Below are 16024 nucleotides of genomic sequence, written 5' to 3'. Positions count from 1 at the left end.
ATACATTTTACTGGGACTTGGCCAGCTTATTTCTTCGGGGCTTGGGCTCGCTCTGCTTTCGCTTCCCGTTGCTAGAGGTCGTGCGGAGCTCCACTGTGTCCATTACAATGTCACTTAGCTTCCACAGTATCACTTGCAAGGCGCTGCGGTGAGGGCTGAACAGGCTGGCCACGGCCTCCATGTGCTCCAACTCCTTGGCCAGCTTTTCACGCTTCCGCGCCTTTGCACTGGTTCCCGGCGGCCGGAAACGCGGATCTTCCACGTCCACTACTATTGTTTTGGCTCTTGCAAGGAGCTCTGGTCGATCCTGCACGTACCGTTTATAACCGCGTTGAACGCCCAAATCTCCCAGACTGAACACATTCATACGTTTTAACCAAAATAGCAAAAACATTTGAGCAGTCCATGGCCCAAAGCCCCGAATACTTACAATCATGTCGACTACCTCATCATCAGATGAGGTTTTCAGCTTTGCGTCTGACAGAACTCCGTCTGCATAGCTTTGGGCAAGTGATCTAATATACTCGGTTTTCCGGGTCGACAGGCCGGCCTCCTTTAAAGTGTCGAAATCAATCTCAAGCACTTGCTCCGGTGTAGGAAACGATTCGCCAAATAGTGCAACTACTCGACCACAGATGGCCTTGGCTGCATAGCCGCTTACCTGCTGCGATATCACACTCCTGGCAAGGTACTCGTACGAGCCGGGCACCACGGCCGATTCAAGAAACGATGGAAACACATGCTTGTCGACTGTAGGTCCCAGACTTGGATCGAGCTCAATTACAGCATCCAAAGCCGTTTGAAACTCTTTGATGTAGGTCTTGTCTTGAACCTCAATGTCCGGAAGATCCCGTTCAACAGACTCATCCTGCTGGGCACTCAATAGCGGGAACGGCTCTTTGCCTGTTTCCAATTTGAAGTCTTTGCCGTCCATAGTGGACAATGGCAACAACAACTGCTTAAATAAGGTTCTCGAGAACATAGTGCGTTGTCTGACCAGCAGCATATTGCTGCTGTAGTTCGGATTGGTTTCTGGGTTTGTCAATTGATATCTGTACGACAGGTTTTTTCCAATTTACACAGCCCCCGTCAGTCTTCTAATTCTTTCTTTTTACGCCTCCATTTTGATTTGGTCATCGCTTATAACAAGCGCGCGCGGCTGAACGGATAACCACCAAATGAACTTGACTATATCTTTTGCCAACAGCGATGTTGTGCTTGCAGTAGATGTAGATCCATCAATGAGAGTCAACGACTTCAAAGCGTACATTTTGAACGAGTCTGGGTTCCCCAATGACGGGGTGATTCTGTTTTATCGAGACGAGAGACTAGGAGGATCCAAAACATTAGAGAGCTATGGCATTCAGGAGGACGATATGATTCTTGCTAGTCATATTGAAGGCGCCGGTGAAAGAGCCGCTCAATCTGCGGTCGATTCCCAGCAGGTCGAGCAGATGCGCAAGGCCATCCTGTACAATCCAGATCTGTTTTCGGAATTTTCAGACAAAATGCCGGAATTGGCACAGAACATTCACGATCCCCAGAAATTCCGTGAGGCAATGGAGTCCACTCAGTCTGCAGAGCTTGCCAAAGTGCTGAATCCAGATAGCGAGGAAGGTCAGATGCGGATTCTGGAGGAAATCAACCAAGCCCACGTGCAAAGCAATCTAATGCAGGCAATGGAGGAAATTCCTGAGGCGTTTGCTCCAGTCACAATGCTTTATGCTCCATTGTATGTAAACGGTCACCTTGTCAAGGCATTAGTGGACAGCGGAGCTCAATCCACGGTCATGTCTCCAGAATGCGCAGAGAGATGTGGAATTATGCATTTGCTAGACAAGCGCATGAAGGGTGTGGCGGTTGGTGTTGGCAAAGCCACATCAATTGGTCGTATTCATATGGCACCAATCAAGGTCGGCAGCTCGTTTTTCCCCTGCTCCTTCACGGTTCTCGAAGGGTTGCCCACTGATCTACTGTTTGGGCTCGATATGCTGAAGCATCATCAAGCAACAATCCATTTTGGTCAGAATAAGTTATTACTTGGAGATGAAGAAGTCGAGTTTTTGCCTGAAAGCGAAATTCCCCAGTTTGCCCACCCAGAAGCAATCCCCCTCAAAGTTACCGCCCCGCCGCCGGCCAAGCAGTCTTTAATGCCGCCAGAAAATCGTGTTCGCAGATCCAGTAATCCATTCACACGATCCCAGGAAGCACTCAGTACGTCAGGTTTGCAATCAGGCTCTTCATCGGGTCCTGCAGCTGGCCTCTCCCCTGGTCCGTTCCCCGGCCCGCTTTCTCCGCATCCGACTGGCTTCGGGTCTGGCTCTGCAGCAGGCCCTCCGTCTGCACCTCCACCGAGTTCTGTGAACGCTCGCCCAAATCCCTCCTCTGGTCCGCCCTCTGGTCCGCCCTCTGACCGTCCACCTCCTTTCTCTTCTCTTCTGCCGTCCAATCCTCCTTCGGACACGCAGTCTACGTTTGCTGCTGGACCTCCGACGGGTCCTCCACCATCAGGAGGCTTTCCCGAAAGCGAGATCGCCAAATTAACCAACCTCGGCTTCAATCGTAACGAAGCGATCAACGCTATGAGACAGGCCAACGGTAACGTCGAAATGGCTGGTGCTATTTTATTTGGAGGTTGAGCCCCCCGCCCTCTATATACTATGCCTTATTCCCTATAGATGTATATTTGGCCCTTCCGCTTTATGAGCGGCAAGCCCCTCTCCACAATCATTTGTCATGACGCAACCTATGAGGCCCTGTGCAACAGATAGCCTTTACAAGGATCTTGAGGCAAAGTACGGGCTCCGGGAGGTCCAGTTACCTGAAAACATGCATTTGCGTCCGCTTAATGTATTTGATTTAGACGCTGTGGACGAACTCGAGGCAGCAGCGTTCTCGCCTTCGGAACGGGCCAGCCGCGAGCGGATCGAGTATCGGTTGAGGACGTGCCCCGAATTGTGTTTGGGTTTGTTCAAGCGTGAATACGTGTGGGACGAGGAAGCCAGCGAAGGTGCCGTAGGTGTCGCTGCTGCCAAGGCCACAGAATGCAAAGAGACGATCGTAGGGCACATCCTGGCAACAAAGATGCTAACCGACACTATTGTCGACGAGGCCATGGAAATTCCCGATCTGGATAAGAGGGGGATCCCGGTTAACAAATCCGACAAACGCGGCCATCAGGAAACCGGTAGATTCATTGGTATCCACGCTGTTGCCATCCATCCGGATTTCCAGCGGATGGGTCTAGGCTTTGTTATGCTAAAGGACTACGTGCAGAGTCTGTTCTCCCTCCAAACTGCCGACGGCATTTCCATTATTGTACACGACAAGTATGTTTCTTTCTACGAGCGAAATGGGTTTGAAAACCGCGGCAAGTCCGAGTGCCAATACGCAGGGTCCACTTGGCTTGATATGTACTTACCATTCGACACTTACGACGATCGTTCGTGGGAATAGTTGTTATTAGAGTTATTATATCACTATCTAGTAGTGTTCAAAAGTATTACGATGGGTTGAAAGCAAGATAGTCGAGCTGGAGCTCGGTTTGGTCCTGACGGTCAATATCAAAGAGCATTCCGGGCATGACCATGAACTCGTCGGGCAATCCACCCATTGCGGGTGTCATTGCACCGACGGGAAGCGGTCCACTCGACTGCAGGTCGGAAGAAATAGGCTGCTGGGGCTGTGGGGTCGGTTGGACCTGGGGTTGAATCTGCTGTTGCTGCTGCTGCTGCCGATGATGAGCATGCTGGAGCTGTGCTTGCTGGAGTAGTTGTGAGCTTGGCTGGTTCATTGCACTGTGCGGCCCAGGCGCTCGTGGTGCAATTCCACTACCACTTGGGGCGTATATTGTATAAATGTGTTGGTGAATGACGATTTTCTGCTGGTTTTTAGCAGCGGCATCTAGAACTTTATCAAGATCAAGTTCGTTAAGAGCATATTGCTGAGCATCTGTGCCAGAACCGCCGTCTTCGTACGAAGCGGGATCTTCGATAGACATCGTATATGTTTTCCCAGATTGCAAAGACTCATGATTGAATGGATGAATAGACTGACCCGTTGTTTGGTCTGTACCACCTCTATTAGATAAAAACGCGATTGTCGAAGGCGCTGGAGCATCTCCACTAGGCATAATAGCTTCCAGAAGACTTAGTTCTTTAGGCGGGGGCGGCAGGGGACCGTTCGCTTGTTGGCTGGCAAAATTGGCTTTATCTGCGGCTTGCTGGGCCTTTTCGCTCATTCGCACAAGCTTTCTCCAGCGGTTTCGACACGTTAATCCTGTTCTTCCTTCCATTTCTTTACTGATAACGCGCCATTTCGTGCCATATTTCTCAATAAGATCCAAGAGTTTACGGTCTTCTTCTTCGTCCCAGTCTCTCAATCGCATGGATATACTAGGGTCCAGAACATCAGACCATCGTTTGGCGCACTGATCGTCAGTACGGCCAGGAATCAGTTGGGCGACCCGCTGCCATTGGGGACCCAGGCGCTCGTAGGCTTCAATTAGCGTTCTATCCTCTGACTCTGTCCATCTTCCGCGCTTGTGGCGAGGGTCTAGTGAGTGAAACCACCGTTTGCGGCAGTCTTTAGGTGTTCTATTGTCGAAATGAGAGCTGATCTTGACCCAGTGGCCGTTCCGCCCGCATTGGTCACCCCAGTACGACACGAGCAAACGCAATTTCTCGTCTTCTTCTTGCGTCCATAGTCTTCTCTGTTGAGGTCCTTGCGTTTGATCCAACTGTGAGCTCGTTTCGCTAGCCGGCGAGACAATTTCTGGTCCGTCCATAGTTGGGACCCGTGTAGATTACGCAGGGAAGTACTCAACCCGGGTCAAGGGTAACTACGATTCGGTCATCGCCGGTGGGTTGGCTTCAGATCTTTGGGTTGTGTAGTGCTTGCATTAGGGCTCGTTTGTCTCGATCTAACGCCGAATTGGCGGCTTGGTTTCGCTAGGTTCGCCCAAGCCCGAGTGTATTGGCTAAATAAGTGGCGTACCTTGATGGGATACGCCTAAGCATGTTTAGGCAGGAAGGCGTATCTATCCTAACAGATCAAGCTACTTAATGAGTAACTATGCGATTTCAAATCGTTGGGCGTTTATTTACTATGGAAGACTGCCTGAGATCAGGAAAGGTGGTCTGCAAACAGCCCGACGAAACTAGCGCTTGGTGAGCTTTGGATGTCGGCCAAAAAGGTTTAGCATTCCTTCAATTGTTGAAACAATCTGTTGCTCAAATGTTGCGCAATTCCCGCAAGCGTAAAGAAAGCTGCTTGTCGGCAAGCTCAAAATGCTTCCCCGCGTTACAAATCGACCTTACCGTACAACTCTCGATGACCATCAAAAATTGTGTACAGGCCGTGTGTGACTTCTTCACGAACGATGTGAAAGGTGCAATGGGCGAAGTATTTGCACAGAAACTGCACGAAAACATGAAGGTGCACGATGTCTATGTGGACTCTGAGGGCACCCCGACGGTCATTTTTGAGCTCTTCACAGACCCCTGGATGCGCAACGGACACGACATTGTTCACGGAGGGTGTCTTTCGACGATCGTCGATTTCTATTCTACGCTTTCTTTGGCTGCAGAGCCGAGCTTCTGGTCCAATACCGACGAGCCCCCGGTGGACGATATTATGAACGTAGTTGGCCAAATGGGCGTTTCGCGGGCCCTGTCGGTGCAATTCATCCAAGCCGTTCCCATCAATACCACAGTCTATGTTGTTTCGAAGCTTGTTTCCAACACCAAGCGCAACATCTACTTTACTTGCACCATCAAGGACAAGTCAGGAAAGGTCCTGGTGACGGGGACCCACGATAAAGTCAAAGTCACAGCGAAATTATGAACAAATAAAGCCTACCTAGAATATCCGCATCGTATTTTGAGACGCCGTACTCGGCGGCCGCTCGGCCTGTTTAAGCTCCGCCTTCTGTAGCCGAGGTCCATGCGGGCAGCCCGACTTAATAATTTGCACGATTTCAGTCATATATACCTCCCCCACCACACCAATCAGCAGAATCCACATGGTTACGTTGAAGGAGAAAGTGCAGCACGCGCTTGATCTCATGTCGTTTGCACTGGACTCGGACCAGCAGGTTTTTTTCCATGAAATTCATGCCAACCCGCCGCGGGTGCTGGACGTCCGCACCAACGATAAGGGCCAGCCTGTGGTGCAATTTGAGTTTAACACCAAATCCTTTATGCGGAATCACATGGATGCCACCCACGGTGGTGCTCTCACGACCATTCTGGACTGGTACTCGTCAATGGCTGCAGTGGCTGATGAGCGGTACTGGTCCAAGGAGGATCGACTGCCGACCGTGCAGGAAATTATTAGATGTGGCGAGGACATGGGCCTTTCCCGCAGTCTCAAGTCGCAATTTATGCGGCCGGTACCGGTTGACACCACGGTTCTTCTCGAATGCAGAGTGCTCTCAAATGGCAAAAAGAGCAGCTGCATTTCGATGACTATTTATGACGAGGATGGTCGACCTCTCTACGAGGGCCTGCACGACAAAATCAAGCTGTACAAACCCATTGAAACCAAACTTTAATTCATAGACAAAATATCCATACTAGTTGCCCCGGCTATGCGGGGGTATAGGCACTGATTTTGTGGGGTACTTCACCTCATGCCGTATTAGCTCATCTACAGCTCAAGCGAGAGAGGCTATTGCCGTAAACCATGGACGTTTTGGAGAACTTGAGAAACTTCAAAAAGTGGTTCTCGGACCATCGTCTCCAATCCGACAGCTTTGCGGAGGACATCCACAGAATGGGCGACGAGATTGTCGATTGGTACCTCTACAAGGGAGTTACTCCGGTAGTGGTTTTTAAGATCAAAATTCTCGACTCAATGCGAAGCCACTACGACAATTCTCACGCTGGGGCTCTTACAACCCTTGTGGACTGGCTAACCCATATGGCCGGAGCCGCTGATCCCGCTTATTGGCCCAAGGACCGGCCGGCTACCGAGGAGGATTTCAAGCGGGTGCAGCGTTCGCTGGGACTGTCCCGACGCCTTTCTTTGCAGTATTTGAAGGAAGTCCCGCTAGGAGTCGAAGTTTTCGTTCAATGCATGCTACTTGAGAACACCAAGAGCCGCCAATATTTCGTGGTCGAGATCTACGATAAAGACCGGGTCTATGTGCGAGGAACTCACGATAAAATCAAACTATACAAGGGAATTAAAAACCGAGACTCTAAGGAATCTCGGGACGTCTTTGGCACCTCTTCTAAGCTGTAAGTCCAGGGTCATCGGTTTCGAGCGACCAATTACTATTTTCGGAACGACCGGACGAGAGGGAAAGGGGCAGGGGCAGCAGGAGCATCCCACGAGAACAGGCGGCTATCGCTTGAGTATTCCGGCCCAAGAGCGGGGGTGCGATCGGTTTTATTTCCAGCACTCGGGCTTTTTTTAGCTACGTAACCGACTATTTCCGTATTAATTATTGCTGATCGAAGTCAGGCCCATGAGTTATTTAGCCCTACGACGAGAGCACTTCCTTGGCGTTCAGGCCTACCACCAGATGCAGGATGCAGGATCTGAGATAACTGGCCAGGCACACCTCGGCAAGCCTGTGGGCGGGCGTAGGGAAAAGCATTGGGCATAGTGCAGGACAAACCAGAATGCCGCCTAGACGAACCCACTTCCAAGCCCAGTAGCAAGGCCCTATTTATCGACACACCAAAAGCATTCTCCCCTGACGAGATGAACGCAAAACACCTCATGCCTGCCGGGGTATGGGTAGGCACATGTCGCACCAGGATTTAGTCAGTTTGCTTCCGATCGCTTGGTTTTCTCACCTCCCCCGAGAACCCAAACCGTTGTTGGAAAATGCTGCGTTTCGCAAAAAGGGCAGCTATTCCCGTTGGTATATTAAGTGCCGGTGTTGGTGCGTTCCTTCTCTACGACGACCGTCGCTCCAACCACCGCCATAATGTACCTCATATCTCTGTTCTTCCTGAACCGACCTCCGCTCCGCGGACGCGCGCGGAAATTCTGAAATCGCTCGCCTCAAATGCCGAGTATGACATGCTTGTGATTGGTGGTGGTGCTACCGGTACTGGTGTTGCTTTGGATGCAGTCACCCGAGGCCTGAAGGTCGCGCTTGTCGAGCGTGAGGACTTTGCTGCTGCAACCTCCTCCCGCTCCACCAAATTGGTGCACGGTGGTGTGCGTTACCTCGAAAAGGCCTTCTGGCAGGCCGACTATGACCAGTATCTCCTGGTCAAGGAGGCATTGGCCGAGCGTCGTCGTTTCCTCGACATGGCTCCCCATTTGGCTTTCCCATTGCCCATTATGATTCCCATTTACAAGTGGTGGCAGCTTCCCTACTACTATGCTGGTGTCAAGGTTTACGATATGGTTGCCGGTAAGGCCAATCTGGAATCCAGTTATATTTTGTCTCGCAGCAGAGCTCTCCAGCTTTTCCCCATGCTTAATGAGAGCGAGCTCAAGGGTGCGATTGTGTACTATGATGGTTCGCATAACGATGCCCGCACCAACTCTTCTCTTGCCGTTACTGCTATCGAGAAAGGTGCGGACATTTTGAACCACGTCGAGGTTGTTGGAATCGTCAAGGATGCAAACGACAAGATCACCGGTGTCGAAGTCGTGGATCGCGAGCCGTCCGCTACCTCCAAGGAAAAGTTTGTTGTCAAGGCCAAGTGTGTTGTAAATGCTACTGGACCCTTCACCGATGCCATCCGCAAAATGGATAACGCCAAGGCCACTGATATGGCTATTGCCTCTTCTGGTGTCCACATTGTTCTGCCTGGTTGGTACTCTCCCAAAAACATGGGTCTTTTGGACCCTGCTACTGCGGATGGTCGCGTCGTTTTCTTCTTGCCCTGGCAGGGATCCACCATTGCTGGTACGACCGACCGCCCTACTGAGATTTCCCGCAATCCTACCCCAAGCGAAGAGGATATCCAGTTTGTTCTTGATGAGGTTCGTCATTATATTGATGGCAAGCTTGAGGTTTCTCGTGACGATGTCAAGGCTGCTTGGTCTGGTATCCGTCCTTTGGTTAGAGACCCTTCCAAAAAGGATACCCAGAATGTTGTCCGCAACCACATTGTCAACGTCTCGGACTCTGGTCTGGTGACCATTGCCGGTGGCAAGTGGACCACTTTCCGTGAGATGGCGGAGGAGACCGTCGATACTTGTGTCAAGAAGTTCAATCTCGATGCTCGCCCTTGCCAGACCCGCCTCGGTAATGTCCGGGTCATTGGCGCTGATGGTTGGAACCCCTTGACCTATGTTGACCTTATCCGCGAGTTCAAGATCGAGCCTGAGGTTGCCCGTCACTTGAGTGACAACTATGGCATGCGTGCTTTTGATGTTGCTCGTCTGTGCGCTCCCACTGCCATTGACTCCTCCGGAACCGTTGTTCAGCGCGACGCTCGTTTGTCTCCTCTCTACCCTTTCCTGGATGGTGAGGTTCTTTACGCTATCAAGTACGAGTATGCTACTACGGTTATGGACGTTTTGGCCCGTCGTACTCGTCTTGCCTTCCTCGATTCGCAGGCTGCCCGAGAGGCCCTGCCTAATGTGATTGCCATTATGGCCAACCACCTCGGCTGGTCCGTCGAGCGTCAGCATCAGGAGTACAAAGACAGTTTGAACTATCTCGTTGGCATGGGTCTCACCGAGCCCAAGCCTATTCAGGGTGTTTCTGTCGAGGATATTGCCCCTCAAGGAATCCAGGTGGCGGCTACCGGAACTTCTCTGGCCACTCCGGAGTCCAGAGAGTAAAAAATAAATGCATATGATGTATACAGATCTGATTAAATTCATAAAAATGTAGATAGCCTTCATCCTACGTGAATAATGTCTCGATAAACTGGCTTTCGACGCGGTCGTAATCGGTGTATCTACCAAACTCCGCAAGTACCGAGTTCAGTGACCAGCACTTTGTACGGCGATAGCAGCCTATAACCAAACAGGTGACTTGGGCACCATTCAGGCAATGCACGTAGACCGGCTGGCGTTCTGGGTCCTGGATAATATCCAGGGCCTGCTTTACAGTTTCGCTTGATATTGGCAGACCCCGTTTCTTTTTGGACTTGGACTGTTCTGCTGCGCTCTCAATGTGAATGTACTCGACGTTTTCTAACCCGTCCAGCGGTGCTAGCGGATCCGGAGCAATGGTCACTATAGTCTTCAGCCGGAGTCCTTTGAGAAAGTCTACATTCCTTTCCAATGGATAGGATCCACGATATATACCTTTTGTTACGCAGCTGTATCGAACTGGTGGAGCTATCAGCGAGACGGACGACATTCGTTCGCTTTTAGCTTACAGCATCCGCGCAGTCGTTGCCTGCTTTTTGTCCCGCTTGATAACATGTCAGAGAACGAAGGATCCTGGTCCAGTTGGTGGAAGTCAGCCAGCGATAGCCTGAATGAACAAGTGAATTCGATTGTGTCTAATTTGCCGTCCAACGAGGAGCTCAAAGAGAAGCTCGGAGAATGGGGCACCAAGGCGGGTGATTATTTAGATCAGGCAGACCGCCGGATCGAGGAACTGGAGAACTCGGCTCTGGAATCCTTTAAACATGTGGGTGAAGACATCAAGCATTTCATGGACGAGCCGCTGGCGACGTTAGAAGGCCCAGAAACTGAGCAAGCGGGCGGTGTGTTATTTTCGAGTGATCGAATCACCACAAGCCGTTTAGAGGCACAAATACGCTCGCTAAACAAGGCTAAAGATGTTTTCACAACCAAAGAAAAACTAGATGGCGATATCGAGAGCCAGACAGATCGAATTGCAGATTATTTATCAACTTACGCCGAGCTGCGCGAGACGTTCGAATCATTGGTGCCGGAAAAGGTTGAATACAAGCAATTCTGGCTCAAATACTTTGCCGCGCGGGAGGAAATTGAATCACAGGATCGCCAGCGGAAAGCTCTGCTCGCCAAACAGACTGAAGAAGAGGTCGAAGACTGGGGGTCCGATAGTGATGAGCCGGTCGAAGTAAACAGACCAGCTAGTGCATCCAAAGGCAGCCCCATGGAGCCTAAGGATCCTGAGGATCCAGGAGATAGTGATTCAGATTGGGAGTGAATAAATAAATTCTATTCTTTCTCTTAAATACGTTGATAAAATAACAAATACGCCTTGTTGGTTAAGGCTGCCTGCTCAGAAACTCGAGTGACGTGAATATCATCATAATGACACCAACCGGTGCCCGGTTTGCTAACATACGCAGTGTAGTGCCCACTCTTGAGTGATCCGTCATGCGCAGTGACAGCATAGAGGTTGTAGCGAAATGGTGGCTGCTGGCCTCGTTTCGGGAGCTGGTCTAATCGATTGCGGTGCTCGGGATCAGTGATCTCAGGGTTGGGCCAGTAGCCAGTAAGATCGAGATTGTACAGAGGGTACTGGACGGGGGTCTCGAGCTTGTCCACTGAGTGCATGGTGCGTTTGAACCGCTTGAGATGAATCACCAGCACGGGAGGCAGACGAGAAATAGACATGGTCTTGATCGTGCGCTGTTTGCGTTTGCAATGCGAGCAGAACCACGCATCATCTCCGTCTAATACCTCGGGTGCAACAAACTGCGCAAAACATTGATACAGATCAATTGATCGTCCCGCTGCGAGTGGTAGAGATAAAGTTGAGAACGCAGTGTATGTTGACGATGTTGTACCGCACACCATACATTTTAGCCGCGACATGTATTGGCCCTGGAACATGTCGACAATAAGAGAAGTATCTGATTTCAGATATCGTTCCCATTCAATTGTTGATGCCAGCCTCACATTGTACCGTTCACGTACCCTTTCCTCTCGCTCGTCCAATTCCCGCAACCGTTCCCGGTGCCCGTTTACATTCAGATCCTCGTGCAGCCCGTCGAGAACAAAAACCAAAAATTCTTGACAGTCCTGTTGATCTGTTCCTGCGAAAGTTTCATTCAAAATTCCTGCCAGGTTCTTCATGCCTCTTGCTGCGACGTAACCGCCTGTTCCCGCCCGCGCCATAGCCGTGGTAAGCGCGGCAAACTCATTTGCCATTCGACCTTGGTAGCCAAGCCGGCTCTTGACATTAACAAATTGTTTGTACGAGCGGTCGAGAAAGGGTACGGCTAGTTGAGGTGTACCCTGAAGACATTGAAGAATACAGTTCATGTAGCAAGTATTACCAAGGTTGACTAGGCCAGTCAAATAGGATAGCGCGACGTGATATTTCTGTGACTTTGGCCAGGTGACACGAATGCTGTCTGATCGAGGGCTTGCCGGTGTGCTGGGCCCCGGTAGCCCAGAAGGACTAGGCATGCGGTTGCGGGACGACACAGGTAGTATAGTGGGTACTGTTTGTAATGAAGAAGGCATTGACAACGGTGGTACTTGTGAAGAAACTGGTACCCTTGGGATGGGTTGTGGAAGCACTCTTGAGTGTGTTCTCATTGCGAATTGCTGTGTCTGGGGCAATTGATAAGAAGGTTCCTTGAGGTCGGGATACTTTAGGTTGAACGCACGATACTCTTCCGAGCTTGATGGCGGTTGAGGCGGTGAGTATATCGGTGCAGAAGGCAAAGATGACCCAGAAATTGACGATGTAGATGATACTACCGACAATTGTTCGTTTTTCGGTGGTGATTCGAAAGAGTGGCTCAAGGAGCTGATGTGTGAGCCAACTGCACCGTTTGAGACGACCCAATCTCCTGATGGAAGTTCATCATCCATTTTAAACGGCGATCGATCTCTGGAAACGGTGGTAGCTACTACTGGGAGCACAGCCTCTAGCCAGGCGTCGAACCCTCCATTGAGAAGTGTGGGGTGTATTCCAGCTGATTCAAGAGCCTGGAAGACATAACTAACCGGCGGCGACAATTCGCTTCCCGATCGACTGTTTTTGGTATACACAACCACATGTTTGACTGTCTTACGGGCGGAAAACGCAGCTGATTCACTATCTGGAGCGATGACCAGTGAATCTTCTAGATCCGCGTCAGACATATTCGCCCTAAGTGAGACAGGTTCCAAACAAGCAATCCAAGGAGCTTCTATATGACATCTGTCAAAGTCATCACGGTCTCTCACGTCTAAAATCACCACAAGATCTGGGATATATTTGAGCCACCCACGGAGGGTGTTCACATCGACTACTGCTGCGGCGCCGTTTTGGGGTTGTGACGGAGGCGGAGGAGGAGCACACTTTGGAACAGCCGGTATATTTGACAGTGGCGAAGCTAATCTTGACTGAAGCTGGGGCATTGCAGGCGGCTTGAACACTTTGGGGATGGGTGGGATCTGAGGAGGGGAATAGGCTTGTATGCCCGGAGTACCGGCATTCAGACTATTTTTTAAGCTCGAGTTCCGTCCTACCACAAGCAATCCATTTTGTAAACCTTTTAATAGATGCCCCGTGCCAATTGGAGGGTGTGGCGCCGTCGAGGCGGACGCTGAGTCCTTTGGAAGGGACCTGGCGCCCCGCAGTCGCTCGAATCTCCGGGTTAAATCGTCCTCGTTGGTGTCAGGTAAAGACTCTGACCGATTCTGGCGTTCTAATGGTAAGAGGGAGTTCACAACCGCGCATAGCTCATGATACGACTGTACAAATGGGCTCTTGGGGTTGGCACAGAACTGCGGATAGGTCGGCAACCCCGGTATTACGTCCTGTAAAACGTGGTTTGCTTGTAGTAACTTGGCACTAGCCTGCTCAATCTTGCCTTGGCCAACTAGCGCTTTGTGCGCTTCGACCAATTCCAAGGCCTGTCGCACATAGTGCTTTACAGGCTTTGAGTCTGACATGCATTAGGTGAAGTCCCAATCGTGACAGAAGAGAAAAGATATAAATGAGATTAATTATTTAAATGAGATGCGGGTCTAAATGAATTCGAGGTTGGTTTCCGGGTCCAAAGCGGCCTCCACGAGTCCGACTTGAGCCTCTTCGAACGATTTGCGGAGCCGTTTACCATCTTTGCCTGTTTGTTGGGAAATCCGGAGCCAGATCTCGTCGCCGACTTCCTGAACTTTCTGGAGACAGTAATCCAAGTCGGACTTCTTGAGAGCGGAAGACATGCAGAACCGAATACGGGAGCTTAAGAGTGGAGTCGCGGGGTATCCTACCAGCACGACAGCAACGTTCTTCTTCAGCAGGAGTCGAGAAGCTGCCAGCATTTTCGAAGGGTGGTATAACATCAGTGGAATAACAGGACTGTCAATATGCCCAGACACAACGAATCCCATGCGGAGAAGACCAAGACGGAAGTACCTGGTGTTGAATGCCAAGCGCTGGAGTCGTTCGCGAGCCTCGCCGGGGTTTATTTCTCCCATCAAAGTTTTCAGCGAGGCTTGAATTTGAGCAAGCACTGGCGGAGTAGGTGCTTCAGCATAAACATTTGCCATGTTGGCCACCTTCAATCGTTCAATTAGTTCTTTAGAGCCGGCAATGTAGCCACCGGTTGCGCCGAAACTCTTGGTGAAAGTTCCCATCAAAATATCAACATTCTTTGTGTCAACGCCAAAGTAATCGCAAACACCACGACCATGGGGGCCCATAGCACCAATGGAGTGCGCTTCATCCACGAAAAGGTAGATGCCATACTTTTCTCTTAACTTTATGAGCTCGGGCAGGTTGCACAAGGTACCTTCCATTGAATAGAGGCCCTCTACTACGACAAAAATTTTGAGCCATGGCCGATGAGTCTTGGGCTGGCCCTGAGCAATGTGCTCACGGATCATTTCCTCGAGATTCTTCATGTTGTTGTGCTTGAACACTTTTACAACCGCACCGGCTACTCGCAGACCAGTACGGATCGAGGCATGGTTAAGCTCATCACTGAGCACCAAACAGTGTCTATCAGCAATACTGGCGAAAAAATTGGCATTGGTCGCATATCCCATAGAATACAACATGGCAACTTCTTTACCGACGAACTGAGCCACAATTTTCTCAGTTTCCTCGTGCATGTCAGAACAACCACCATTAAAGCGTGTGCCACCTGCAATAAGGCCGCGCTCGTAAATGGCTTCCTCCGCAGCATCAGTGCACTGACCGACTGATTGAGCAAAGCCGAGGTAGTTGTACGAGCTGAGATTGATACAGTCTCTGACCTCGCCGGTGACCTCGAGCTGAGCAAACACCCTACGCTCAGCGAAGCGCCGCATCATAACCTTTATCAAACGACCAGGCACACCTGTGGTCGGCCGGCTGAAGCAGTCGCCGAGCCGGTCCTTGAGCCGGCGCGTGTAAAATGAATCGAATTTCGTGACCAAAGGGGCATATCCATCGTGCGGCAGCAGCCACTGCTGGTAATCCTTGTCAAAGATGCTGGCAAAAAAGTCCGTCATCTTTCCAATGAGGATCAGGATAAAGTACATGAGATAGGTGCTGAGGATCACTCGATAGGGAACGTTTTCATCATCCTCAAAGTGTTGGACGGGGATATAACGCTGCTCGTAGAGATACTTTTCCGACTCCAAATGACCAAACTCGGACTCGTTGAGCTGGTCGGTCGACCTGGCTTCAGTTTTGCCTTTAGCCATAGTGGTAAAAGTGGTGGAGACCGAAAAGTAAGGTCGGATTACAACGCGCTATAAGCACTCTTCTGTCGTCCAGTCAAGGGGGTGTTACCCGCCTGTTTAGCTAATCCGGGGCATCTGAGACGCAGATCTACCCTTGGTCCTGCGTGACGGATTGTTAAATGCACGTATACTAGTTAGAGAGATTTAAAGTGTTGTCACAATCCGGAATTTCCTCCTGGTTGTGACTGACAACTAAAACTGCACCCTGATAGTTATCTAGGACTTTAAACGCGGTTGTAATTTCGGCGCGGTTCAGGGTTGAAAACGCCTCGTCGAGAATCAAAATCTTTGGGTCGTTGACCAAAGCTCGAGCAAACAGGGCTTGCTTTTGTTTAGACAAGCTGCTTTGTCCAAACTCGGCGTTAAGATCTAATTCCAGCTCGTTTGCCAACGACTTGATCCGCTCTTTCTGTTTGTCTGTCAGGTTTTTCGGAACTATGAATCCTTCTCCAAACCCAGTGGCAATTGTCTGCTCCAGAGTGAGATGGCG

At 50.5% G+C, this 16024-nt stretch overlaps 13 protein-coding genes across 13 annotated transcripts; 7 read left to right on the top strand and 6 right to left on the bottom strand.

Annotated features, from left to right (window-relative positions):
• Window positions 1-7: 7 nt before the first annotated feature.
• B9G98_00013 (DNA-3-methyladenine glycosylase) lies at window positions 8-1006 on the bottom strand (the record flags this gene model as incomplete). The annotated part of the gene is made up of 1 exon (XM_024806571.1): window positions 8-1006. The coding sequence occupies one exon, from the start codon at window positions 1004-1006 to the stop codon at window positions 8-10; it is 999 nt and encodes a 332-aa protein (XP_024662339.1).
• A 172-nt stretch (window positions 1007-1178) lies between these two features.
• Window positions 1179-2639, top strand: B9G98_00012 (DNA damage-inducible protein 1; the record flags this gene model as incomplete). Its single annotated transcript, XM_024806570.1, has 1 exon — window positions 1179-2639. One exon carries the CDS (start codon window positions 1179-1181, stop codon window positions 2637-2639), a length of 1461 nt encoding a protein of 486 aa, XP_024662338.1.
• A 97-nt stretch (window positions 2640-2736) lies between these two features.
• Window positions 2737-3456, top strand: B9G98_00011 (Polyamine N-acetyltransferase 1; the record flags this gene model as incomplete). Its single annotated transcript, XM_024806569.1, has 1 exon — window positions 2737-3456. One exon carries the CDS (start codon window positions 2737-2739, stop codon window positions 3454-3456), a length of 720 nt encoding a protein of 239 aa, XP_024662337.1.
• A 46-nt stretch (window positions 3457-3502) lies between these two features.
• Window positions 3503-4786, bottom strand: B9G98_00010 (Myb-like DNA-binding protein BAS1; the record flags this gene model as incomplete). Its single annotated transcript, XM_024806568.1, has 1 exon — window positions 3503-4786. One exon carries the CDS (start codon window positions 4784-4786, stop codon window positions 3503-3505), a length of 1284 nt encoding a protein of 427 aa, XP_024662336.1.
• A 449-nt stretch (window positions 4787-5235) lies between these two features.
• On the top strand, window positions 5236-5844 carry B9G98_00009 (hypothetical protein; the record flags this gene model as incomplete). Its single annotated transcript, XM_024806567.1, has 1 exon — window positions 5236-5844. One exon carries the CDS (start codon window positions 5236-5238, stop codon window positions 5842-5844), a length of 609 nt encoding a protein of 202 aa, XP_024662335.1.
• A 178-nt stretch (window positions 5845-6022) lies between these two features.
• B9G98_00008 (hypothetical protein) lies at window positions 6023-6553 on the top strand (the record flags this gene model as incomplete). Its single annotated transcript, XM_024806566.1, has 1 exon — window positions 6023-6553. One exon carries the CDS (start codon window positions 6023-6025, stop codon window positions 6551-6553), a length of 531 nt encoding a protein of 176 aa, XP_024662334.1.
• A 131-nt stretch (window positions 6554-6684) lies between these two features.
• Window positions 6685-7245, top strand: B9G98_00007 (hypothetical protein; the record flags this gene model as incomplete). The annotated part of the gene is made up of 1 exon (XM_024806565.1): window positions 6685-7245. One exon carries the CDS (start codon window positions 6685-6687, stop codon window positions 7243-7245), a length of 561 nt encoding a protein of 186 aa, XP_024662333.1.
• Window positions 7246-7836: 591 nt separating this feature from the next.
• B9G98_00006 (Glycerol-3-phosphate dehydrogenase, mitochondrial) lies at window positions 7837-9759 on the top strand (the record flags this gene model as incomplete). Its single annotated transcript, XM_024806564.1, has 1 exon — window positions 7837-9759. The coding sequence occupies one exon, from the start codon at window positions 7837-7839 to the stop codon at window positions 9757-9759; it is 1923 nt and encodes a 640-aa protein (XP_024662332.1).
• A 64-nt stretch (window positions 9760-9823) lies between these two features.
• On the bottom strand, window positions 9824-10285 carry B9G98_00005 (Putative tyrosine-protein phosphatase OCA6; the record flags this gene model as incomplete). The annotated part of the gene is made up of 1 exon (XM_024806563.1): window positions 9824-10285. The coding sequence occupies one exon, from the start codon at window positions 10283-10285 to the stop codon at window positions 9824-9826; it is 462 nt and encodes a 153-aa protein (XP_024662331.1).
• A 22-nt stretch (window positions 10286-10307) lies between these two features.
• Window positions 10308-11068, top strand: B9G98_00004 (BSD domain-containing protein C22A12.14c; the record flags this gene model as incomplete). Its single annotated transcript, XM_024806562.1, has 1 exon — window positions 10308-11068. The coding sequence occupies exon 1, from the start codon at window positions 10349-10351 to the stop codon at window positions 11066-11068; it is 720 nt and encodes a 239-aa protein (XP_024662330.1). The 5' UTR covers window positions 10308-10348.
• Window positions 11069-11091: 23 nt separating this feature from the next.
• Window positions 11092-13758, bottom strand: B9G98_00003 (Ubiquitin carboxyl-terminal hydrolase 4; the record flags this gene model as incomplete). The annotated part of the gene is made up of 1 exon (XM_024806561.1): window positions 11092-13758. One exon carries the CDS (start codon window positions 13756-13758, stop codon window positions 11092-11094), a length of 2667 nt encoding a protein of 888 aa, XP_024662329.1.
• Window positions 13759-13833: 75 nt separating this feature from the next.
• B9G98_00002 (Serine palmitoyltransferase 2) lies at window positions 13834-15495 on the bottom strand (the record flags this gene model as incomplete). The annotated part of the gene is made up of 1 exon (XM_024806560.1): window positions 13834-15495. The coding sequence occupies one exon, from the start codon at window positions 15493-15495 to the stop codon at window positions 13834-13836; it is 1662 nt and encodes a 553-aa protein (XP_024662328.1).
• Window positions 15496-15607: 112 nt separating this feature from the next.
• Window positions 15608-16024, bottom strand: B9G98_00001 (hypothetical protein; the record flags this gene model as incomplete). Its single annotated transcript, XM_024806559.1, has 1 exon — window positions 15608-16024. A coding segment is annotated over one exon (360 nt), but the record flags the coding sequence as incomplete, so codon positions are not given.

This window comes from Wickerhamiella sorbophila (genome assembly GCF_002251995.1).
Source record: "Wickerhamiella sorbophila strain DS02 chromosome Unknown contig1, whole genome shotgun sequence".
Lineage (NCBI taxonomy): Eukaryota > Fungi > Ascomycota > Dipodascomycetes > Dipodascales > Trichomonascaceae > Wickerhamiella > Wickerhamiella sorbophila.
The sequence above is the reverse complement of the archived record's forward strand: the minus strand, read 5'-3'. Positions and strand labels throughout refer to the sequence as shown.